General features: G+C 50.7%; 1 protein-coding gene across 9 annotated transcripts in view; it reads right to left on the bottom strand.

The window, feature by feature from the left end:
• Positions 1–383: 383 nt before the first annotated feature.
• Positions 384–10,411, bottom strand: part of PPFIBP2 (PPFIB scaffold protein 2) — a 159,065-nt gene continuing 149,037 nt past the window's right edge. For 4 of the 9 annotated variants that reach the window (XM_027766291.1, XM_027766290.1, XM_027766292.1 and 1 more), the window contains 7 exons: positions 10,110–10,198; positions 9,693–9,815; positions 8,103–8,228; positions 7,237–7,425; positions 6,084–6,260; positions 3,902–3,967; positions 384–2,298 (listed from right to left, as the gene is read on the bottom strand). In XM_027766291.1, coding sequence (XP_027622092.1) covers positions 2,227–2,298; positions 3,902–3,967; positions 6,084–6,260; positions 7,237–7,425; positions 8,103–8,228; positions 9,693–9,815; positions 10,110–10,198 — 842 coding nt within the window. In that variant the 3' untranslated portion in view covers positions 384–2,226. Of the gene's footprint in view, positions 2,299–3,901; positions 3,968–5,587; positions 6,261–7,236; positions 7,426–8,102; positions 8,229–9,692; positions 9,816–10,109; positions 10,199–10,411 lie in introns of those variants that run through there. The other 5 variants (XM_027766293.1, XM_027766296.1, XM_027766294.1 and 2 more) reach the window with 3 other exon arrangements.

Genomic DNA, 10,411 nt, shown 5'->3' with positions numbered 1-10,411 from the left:
ATGTTACAGCGGACTAGTCCATGGCCTGGTGGATAAGGCAGCTGGATCTCACGTGGCCAACCAAGCAGTTCGCGTCCTGGATCTAGCATCTTGAGGAACGCAGAGGGTGCATATGCGTGTGTGCCCAAGATCCCAATAGGAGGGAAAAATGGAGAAGGCATTTAGTATGACCATCCCCTTTCTCTCTCCCTCTTTTTCTGTCTGTCTCCAGAAAGCACATGAGCTTTTTGGCAAAACATTTATAAAAAAAAAAAAAAAAAAAAAACAGAGTATGTGTGCCCAGAAAAAGCATAGGATTTTTTGGAAAAAAATTTAAAAAAAAAAAAAAAAAAAAAAAAAGAGAGTATAGACCAAGGGTGCTGCCAGACATCCCACAACCCACAGGACAGAAGGTCCCAGCCCCAAGTGACAATAGTGCTGGGGCTAGAACCCTGCTCTATCTTTCCAGCTCGCAGTAGATCCTGGCTGTGTGTTTCAGGTCTGCCTGCCTAGAAGGCCCTTCCCCTCTGGCTCTCCTGGAGAAGTAAGGTTCATCTTTCAACATTCAAGAAGCACGTCCTCCATGGAGTCTCTCAGACTCCCGCACCCCAGTTAAAAATGACAAGTGCTCTCTGGGACTGCGGAGACTTGTCTTGGAGCACTCAGCACACTCTCATTTTGAAACAAGTCTGCAGTCCACCCCTGGATTGTATGTAAGCACCGTTACGCAGGGACCTTGGCATTTAGGCCTGCATCTCCAGCCCCTTCCCACCAGGAGGGTACTTTACGTGCACCTGTGAAGGATCATGTGGACCGACGATTTAGGAGTATGGATCTTCTGGGCAATTTGAAGACCAGGATAGGGTCTGAGCTCTGTGCAGAAGCCAGCCCTTAGCAGGTGCTTGGCAAGTGTGTGTTGAGGGTGGAGTTGGTAAGATGACAGACACGTAAGGTCAAGGCAAGCTGGGCTCCAGGGCATTCACAGCACTGTGGGGCTGAGGTAAAGGCTTCCTGAAAGATGAGGTAGCTGAGCTGGGCCTCGACCAGCAGAGATTTGGCCTCATGAAGGAGAGGAGGAAAACGCATTCCACAGCAAGAGAAGGCCCTGAGAAGAGGCCTGGAGGGATCAAAGATCAAAGATGGGCTGAAGGCAGTGAAGGGCCTTGGGTGCTGCTCTGTGGTAGGTCCGTAACTGAGGTGCTCTGAACAGGAAAGGGACAGGATTAAAGCAATGCTTTGGGAAGGTTCCTATGGGGATAGGGTAGAGAATGTCTACAGGGGACCAGCTGGGGAGGTGAGGGACCAAGTAGGCGGCCAGCTGCAATAATCAGATGAGAGATGAGGCTTGAACTAGAGCCAGCATGTGGGCATGAGGCTCTGGCGACTTGACGTGCCTCTCAGTAAGGAGGGAGACATGGAGAGGGGCCAGATTTGCTGTTCTGGAAGACAAGCATTGTAGAGGAGATGGGTTGATCTGAGACTGTCCAGGGGCCTTCCACTGGGGGGCACTGTTTAACCAGGCATTCCAGTTGAGGATGGTGAGAGGAAAAGCCTGGGAGACTGTGTGCTCTGCACGTCAGTGGAGGGAGAGGCGTGTGTGTCTGTGTGTGCATGCGTGTGTGCATGTGCGTGTGTGTGTGTGTCAGGGACTCTGCGGATGTGGGTAGGTGGAGGGCAGCCAAGGAAATGGAGAAGGAGTCTCATGGCTTTTTTCCTGTTCTCACTCCAAATGCCCTCCAGGGTCCCTGGCAATGGAAAGACACGCTTTTGCAAAGCAGTCTGCTAGGGCGCTCCCCGTGGTTGTTTCACCGACTCGGTCACTACAGGGCGTTCAGAATGTTTCTTCAAAACCCTTTTTTCCAGCAGACGTTTTATGCACTTACAGCTCTTCCCCTTTGGTTACGAGCCTCACTCCCGGCTGTCACCAGAATGTGAGCCATTGAGTGTGCGCACTGATTTGTCACTGTCCTCCCTGCAAAGTGCTCTGCCGTCTGTGTATAAAAGTACAAAAGGTTTCAAGGTTTCAAAGCTGCGGCGATGAGCACAGCACGGTTGAAAACACAGGGACACTGGGGCCACCTCCCGGACATCTGTCCCCCAGCTCAGCTCGCTCCTGTCAGCACCCGTGTGCGAGATGCTCTGCCAGCCCCCATCTGGGCTCGGCAGATGGCTGGGTGCCAGTTCCCCATTGAAGCAAAGACTCAGGGCTCCACACGTGCCTCTCTGGGCTGTCAGTCATGAAGAAAGTCATCTCCAGCCGTCAGAGTCGGGAGCAGCCAGGCGAGAGTCATTCAGCAGCTGGTCCTGGCTCAGCATAGTCTGGAAGGATACAGCAAAGGGGCAGCTTAACAGGGTCTTTGGTCAAGAATGTGCTGTGGCAGCTATGCATGTGGCTACGTCTGACATACAGGCCCTGCAAGTATGATGTCCCAGGGACCCTGTGTACTGGATCAGACTATGTCAAAATAGAAATACATTGCTCATCTTAGAAGTAAAGTTGCGGGACCAGCAGTTAGCATAATGGCTACGTCACTGGACTCCCATGTAGTAGACCATGGTTCGAGTCCCAGACCCAGTGGCTTAAACTCATGCCGGGCACATGTGCGTGAGTGCCCAAGATCCTGGGAGGAGAATGGAGGAGAAGGGACTGCGGCGTGGCCATCCCCCCCGGGGGATGATTTCTCACTTTCTGTCTCTCTCTGTCACTTTCTGATGAGCGCATGCGCCCTATAGCAAAAACCTCTTCAAGGTACCAGCAGTTAGCGTAATGGCTATGTCACTGGACTCCCACGTAGTTGACCGCGGTTCGAGCCTGGATCCGGTGACTTAAACTCACTCTAGGCGAGTGTGTGTGCGTACCCAAGATCCTGAGAGGAGAATGGAGGAGAAGGGATTGTGGCATGATCATCCCCCTGGGGGGTGATTTCTTGCTTTCTATCTCTCCGTCTCTCTCTGTCTGGCGAGCGCACGCACCCTATAGCAAAAAAAAAAAAAAAAAAAAAAACACAAACCAAAAAAAACCTCTCCAAAAGAAAAAAAAATAAAGTAAAGTTGCTATTTCAAGGCCACCAAAGGCCTCTTAGTGATCATAAGGGCAAGGATGGAGAGATTCACTGTGTGAGCCAAGAAAACAAAAAGGGGAAAAGTGAGCTTGCTTGTATTTGGGGACTCCCCTATCTTGCTCCAAGACAGTGTTCTACATGTTCAACAGATGAAGCAAAGCACAGCTGGTGGGCCTCCGTGTGGACAGCTGCTAGACCAACAGGCACAGGGTCCTGGGAATTCTAGGTCTCCCCAAAACAAATCTGTGCTCTGTGACTGTCCTTTCCTCATCAACTTAGTCTATGAGCCTTGCAAGGAGGCTATTATTAACTCGGGTTTACAGATAACTAAGTCAAAGCTTTGAGAAAGAATGACATGCCCACGGTCCGAGAGCTAGTAAAAGGCAGAACCAGTTCTGCCTTACTCCAAAACTGCCTCTGTGTGATATGGCTTGTCCTCACTGGGCCTGCCAGCATGTACTTGGACACCTGTGATACCCATGAAGTCAGAGGCCTGGAAGGACGTGCATGTCTCATGAGCAAAGAGAAAAACAGTGTCCGAGGTGAGGCCTGGGCTTTGGGCTGACTTGAGAAGTGATCCAGAGCTTCTGAGCGTCTTGGGACTGGAAAGAGGACCTGAGACCTAGCATGCTTTAGCTGGCTTTGGCTAAAGGCCCATGAGCCTTCCAGACCCCCTTAGCAACTCAAAGCACAGCATCGGGCCAAAGAGGGCTCTGGATTGCTTTCTGCCCCTGGGGTAGCTCAGATTCAGGTTCTGCCCCAGCGCTGATCCTTGCTTCCCCCGGCCTTGGGCACCACCGCACCAAACTCCTGGGCTTCCTAGGAACCCGTCCAACTGTGGGGAGAGGTCAGCATCCTACCGTAAGCCGGTGAATGTCCTGGGAGAGGAGCCCTATCTGCGTCACAGTGCCTTCCGAAGGTGCCATCTGTAAATGGGCAGCGGCCTGGTCAGCACACGTGGACACACCTTGTGATTCAGAGACGGCATGCAAGCCCTGTCCTATGTGGCCTGGCATCTCCGGGCAAGGAGTGGGCCAGGCCCTGAGGGGTGACAGGTGGGTGGTGTACATGCTGCTTCTGACCCTGGGGAAAAAGTATCTACTGCCCCATCACATGCACACACTCTGCTGGGATGCCACTGGCACCAGCATTCTTGGTACTCAGGGGCAGGGTAGAGAGAAGAACTGTCAGGAGTAGCCCTTCTGCACACGTCCAGTGGTCCAGACATTGCCAGGAGCACAGAGCAGAAAGGATGGGGAGCCCTCAGGATGCTGAACAGACTGACAAATGCCAGGCAACAACAGGACCCCAGTCACAGAAGCCCTGGTATTGGAGGGGGATTCCTCCCTCCCCATCAGGAGGGGCCAGGGTGCTGCTGCTTAGATTTGGAGGACATCAAGTGTAAACCTTTGTTTTAGAGGTGAGGAAACCGTGACGCCCACATCAGGAACAGGACGTGCTTGAGACTGCAGAGAGTTAGTGGCAAAACAATTCCATGCAGTGTTTAAAAATGGGAGCATGCAGAAATCCTCTTACCCGGGCCTCAGAAATAAGGGACAAAGCCTACTCTAAGTGACTCTACAACTGCAATGACCTGGTATCAGCACCTGGAGAGCACTGTCACTCAGTGGCCCTGGGTACCGGCATTGCCACCTATGGGCTTGTGCTCCCATCGCTCACCAGCTGGGCTTCAGGGGGAAGCACTGGCCTGAGAAAAAGATCATGCCTGAGGCTGCTGGCTGTTTATGAAGCAAATCTTAGCACTGTCTCCATCTGGGACAGAATCAGAGTGCCACGAAGGGGTCACCAGGCCCTGCCCAGACATCAGACAGTTATGACGCTGCTGCTATTCTGTAGATGAGGCCTTGGGGAGTCAGTGGAGCTGAGGGCTGCCCTGGGGCAAACTGGAATCTCATGAGCAAAAGCCCACATTGGCAGGGTGCCTCTCTCAGCCCCCGGCTGGCCAGACAAGGGCCATCTGGAGGAGCCATTATCAGCTAGCCAGCCTCTAAATCAGGAGCACAGATCTGCTTCAGCTCCTCCAGCCCAGGCAGACCGGCTCCACTACAGTCACGAGGAGCCAGCACAAGCACAAGAGAACAGTCCTCCTGGCAAGGCTGCACGTCTTGCCTCCTACCACCCCCTTCACTGGGTAGCTCGTGCCACCCAGTTGGAACAGAAGCCTGCTCAGGAGTGTGTGTGACAGATATGACCTACAGCCAGGATGTGAGTGAGACATGAGATTCCCCACCCCCTCACAGAGGGAGGTGGAGCCTAAGGCAGTAATGCAGGACACATCCCTCCTCTAAGGATATGAGGGAGGAGTTCCTTTTTGCTCTGTCCTACTTGGTGAATCCTGAGTGTGCACCTGGCCCAGGACCAGACACAGGTCCACTGGTTCTTGGACTGTGCAATCAATAGGACCTATCTCCAGTTGTGTCCAGTTCTCTTCTCCCAGTAAGATTATAGATAGGCTGCACTGTTGGCTCTCTACATAAATAGTATTTTTATTATCAGAAAGAAACAACCACCTCTGTATAAGGCACAGCATGATTACATTGTCACTGTGGCTGAAATCCCTGCTGCTGGTCCCTTTGATCGCAGCCAGGACTCTGTGGCCCATGGGTCTAAGGCACTTGAGCTTATCCCTCAGCAGAAGCAGAGGGGAGGTGCCTGAGAGCTGAGCCTCCTGGGATGGTCCACGGTCTCTGGACCTCTGTCCAACTTCACATGTGTCCACTGGTGCTAAAGATGGACATAAAGAATTACTAAAAACGTCCAAGTGTCTTTCCTCCTGAGTCCACCTTCGGCAACAGTCCCCAAAGCCTGGTCCCTTAGCAGAGGTGCAACTCCATATCCTGGCCATCCATGGGTTCAAAGAGAGCCTGGCCCAGGGGTACACAATTGCTGGGACGTTCTCTGCAAGTCATGCACATATGCAGGGGGTGTGGTGTAGTTACATGGTGACACACATGGCGTTACTTGAGCTCTCAGGGTGCAGAGAATAGGCAGGTGACAAGCGTATCAGCTAATCTGTCCCACCTGGTCCAGCCCATCCAGTTCTGGGGTGTCAAGGGGGCTGACTCCCCGATAGCCACTGTAGAGCCTGTGACTGTCACTGACACCATCCATGGGCTCCATTGGGCAAATGTAGTCCGTTGATTCATCAAACTTCTTTTTTCTTATGTTTCCAAAATGTGAAAATCCTAGTTTCCTTGGCTAAAAACACAGTAAAAGCAAAATAATGAGAAGGAGGATATGAAACCAGTGTGCAGATGTGACTAACTGTATGAGCAGACCCATGAGGAAGGGAATAGGCAACTACTTCTGGAAAAACTCTGGGCAAAACAGAGCTCCTGTGAGCAATCTCTAGGCCAGGGAAGTGCCAACAGGTAAATCATCTTGAACAAGAAGGGCTGCTCCTCTAAGACTGTGCCTGACACCCTGGCCCTACGGCCCCACCAGGACTTTCCGATTTCCCAAGAGAGACTGAGAGTTCCTACAGAATGCCACAGTCTGCACTCAAGGACTCACTTCAGCAAAGCTGCTGGCCTCCCATGGTGGCGGATGCTCATCCCCCCCATGCCCAGGGCCCTTGAAGGCCACCTTAGACAGCCCTCACTGGCTTTCCTCCTCTGCCCAGTACCACTTCTGCTCAACTTCCCCAGGCACATTCTGACCCACTCCCTTGGGAAGGAGTCTGTGCGTGAGTCGTGCTGGACCTGATGCATCAGTACACTGCTGGAACTCGGCCAGCCTGACTGTCAGATTCTGTCTGAGGACAGTGTGGCTTGTGCAGGTCTAGCAGGCTTCAGGGAGCTCAGTGAATGGTGCTCGTACCTGGATCTCAGTTTGGCTATGTGCTGTCCACCTCGGGTCAAGACACACAGGACCAGCTGCCAATAGGAGTACTCTGTGCATTGTTTGAACAGCTTTGACCAAGAACTGACAGTATGGTGGCAAGCAGGTGGGCCTGACTGAAAGGACCCATAGTCAGAACTAATCTTTCTTGAACTCAAGATTGGCAGGGATCTGACAAAGGCTAACAGACAACGGGACCATGGCAAAGGCTGAGAGCTGCCTGGTCCAGTTGTGCACAGTGGCTACACATGCAGGCTTCAAGCCAGGGGCTGTACAACATGAGGGGCTGGAAGGCAGGATCCTGTGGCTTGCCCAGAAGGGTCTGGCAACTCACCCGGACTTTGGCTGTGGTGGTCAGTGGTGTATAAGCTGGTGAGGTCATTTTCTCTCGCTTTTCTTGTTCAGCCTCAGGACCGATCAGGACATTGAATTTGGTGGTTAGGTGGCGTCTGAGGAGCGTCTTTTGTGGGGGGATATTGAGAAGCATGGCCAGGGTGTCTCCTGTGAAACGTGGTTCCAGGATCTAAGAAGAAACCACAGACAATGCTAACAAGCAGTGACCACAGATGGACCCAGTAGAGGGTGCTCAGAAGTCAGCCCATGGACCAGAGGGGCTGCAGCTCACCCATTTGCGCTATGCCCACTTCCCTGTTTCTGCCTAGCCCCAGCAGGCTCTGAGCAGATAGCAGCACATTTGTTGACCGACTATGTCATTTTCACAGACCAAGCAGAGAAGTGGGACCTTCTGATAAGGCTGTGTCCCTGAGTCTCTTCTGGACAGCATCCAAGCCACTCCTTCCTCATTTCTCCTCTGGCCCTGACACTTGACAGGGCTGAGTGGTGACAAGGCTCACATCAGGGCCAGCAGGAAGTTCCATCTTGATGGCCCCCTCCTTTTCTTAACCCCTGTCTTCTGAAATAGGTAGAAGTGCCTTGTTAAGGGTTGATCCTCATGCAACCCCACTGACCTTATGGTCTGTTGCTAAGGAAGTCGCTGCAGAAAGCATCTTGTTTCCAGGAGGTATATTAATTCTCAACCACAAATTATTAAAATATTTCCTATGAGACTTCAAGGTTTGCCTGAGTTTAAGATTAAGTTTCTATTTTTTTAATAGAGTTTATCTCTGGTCCTTAAGACATCAGTTTCTAAGGACTCCAGTTTACACTAAGACAGGCGGGCTGGTCCCAAGAGCCACTCACAATGAGACCTCCATGGACACCACTCCCTCGAAGGTTGGGTGCATACTCCGCCAGGTCCACGGATCGCAACCACTCCATCACCCTGTGGTTGGACCACTGCACAACTTCTGAAGGAGAAAGGTTACTCTGTGAGAGGGAGAAGGAGAGTGAAGAAGTTAGGCTTCTTGGGTCCCAGGGTGGTCCTCTGTGGAGTCAGCTGCTGTGAAAATCCCTGCTCAGTGTGCCTCACTCCTAGTGACCCAGGTCAGCCAGACCATCCACCTGACAGCCTTCCTAGTTTCTAAGAAATAGAATTCTCACCAAATTTTGCAGGATACTCTACATTGAAATGCCTGAATCCAGAATCTTCTTACTCTGATTTTCTGGGTAACACCGGGACAAACAAATGAAGGCATATAGTTACTCATTCAGGGATTTGGCAGAACTTTAACAGTGACTATCAGTCACAAGCCAAGTGCTTCAGAGACAAAAGATCTCCCTGATGTGGTCAAACATTTTAGGGGCACACACATTATGCCTAAGTCCCCTCATGTGGCACTGTGGTCTTCAAAATGGCCAGCACCGTGCCTGACATACAGAAGACATTCAAAACATATTTGCTGAATAGGGGGAAACAAGATGGGGACAGAGGTAGGAGTTGTTTTTGTTTTGTTTTGTTTTGTTTTGTTTTGTTTTAGATTTTTTGCCATAGGGCACATGCATGCGCCAATAAGACACAGAGAGAGACAGTGAGAGAGAAAGTGGGAAATTGCTCCATGGGGAGGTGGCCACACTAGAATCCCTTCTCCTCCATTCTCCTCTTGAAATTTTAGGCACACACACACACATGCCCAGCATGATTTTCAAGGCTGGACTGGAACTGTGGTCGGTCACAGAGGAGTCCAGCACCTTAAACCACCACACCACCTGCTGGCCCCCAGAGGTAGGGTTTTTCAATCCCTCAGGAAGCTGAGTTAATCTTTCAGAAAGATTTAGCTTAGAGACAGAGAAGATGGATGTGACTGATAGCCCTCCAGCTTCAACGCCCATCAGGAACTCTAAGGTCCAGGCACATTATCAGGTAGCTCAGCAGGCTTCAGGAGGCTGTGCTTACATATACTATGTCCTCTCTAGCAAGACCTGCTCAGGACCTCCTGTGTACTTGGGCTTGAAGGTTGAGTAATTTTGTATCAACAAGTAGGAAAACCTATTCTGAATTATGTTTCCAAACAGACTCCTCTTCTTCCCTTTTCGTCTCTTCAGTCTTTGACACACATCGTACCATTTTATCTTTCCCTCCCCCTTTCCTTGGCGCCATCTCTTTATCTCCCTTATGACCACTGTGAATGACTTGTTGCCAGTGTTCTCCGACCCCTCATGTGTGTCTTCCCAAGGAAGGGTGAGAGCTTGGGTGTCTCTGGTTGTCCTGAGACACAAAGTACAGGCAACAGCATTGTTTTGGGCACCCTGACCCACTACCAATGGAAGAATCCCAAGCGACATGATCCAAAATACAGACATTTTGTGATGATGTTGTTCTTGCTCTCTCACGCCACATATTTCAGGTGTCCTGGCTCACGGCTCCCTGAAGAGAGACTCTCTGGCCCTCACCTCGTCAGCTGGCCGCCGGTGCAGGCAGTGGGGATTGAACTTGTTGACATGCAGCACGTGGATGGCACATTTGATGCTGAGATGATGTAGCTGGCTGGTGACTTTCAAGAAGAGTAAATCATTCTGGAAAAGGAGAGTTTTGGCTGATGAACCAGAGTTTCCAAAGTGAGGTACCTTTCCAGCCCAAATGCAGACAAGACTATCGCACCTCAGGAAGATACACATGGATGTGCCAATAAGTCAGCTTATCACAAAGGTTTTATTCTGCTACGTGGGACCTCATATATGATAAGCAATACTATTTCCAGGCCTTAAGAATATGAAGGAAGAGAAGGAAGCAAGTTTAAAATGATCACTATGGATAGAGCTGAGTTCAGTGCTCAGAGAAAGACAGATCTTTAAAGGAAAAGGCCTCACCACAGTTAAATACTGCAGCATTCGTCCATCAACTCTGGATTCATGAAATTGGTCCTTATATTGGGGTAGGCCAATATCGTCAAGCCACCCTACAAATACAGAAAAAACAGACATGTCAAGATAAATGACAGTAAGAGAATAAGGATGTCAGAGGAAAAAAAAAAAAAAAAAAAAGACTAACTGTCCTTTTGGGGCTCCAGTTTTATTCCCAAAATGGTTTAGCAATCCCTCTGCCTTTCATAAGGAAATAGCTATCCTTGAGGCACACATTCAACAGGAAATTCTTTCTGCCCTTAGCAACT

This window comes from Tupaia chinensis, unplaced genomic scaffold, assembly GCF_000334495.1.
Source record: "Tupaia chinensis unplaced genomic scaffold, TupChi_1.0 Scaffold142134_1, whole genome shotgun sequence".
Lineage (NCBI taxonomy): Eukaryota > Metazoa > Chordata > Mammalia > Scandentia > Tupaiidae > Tupaia > Tupaia belangeri.
Note: the sequence above shows the minus strand (reverse complement) of the source record. Positions and strands in the feature narration are given on the sequence as shown.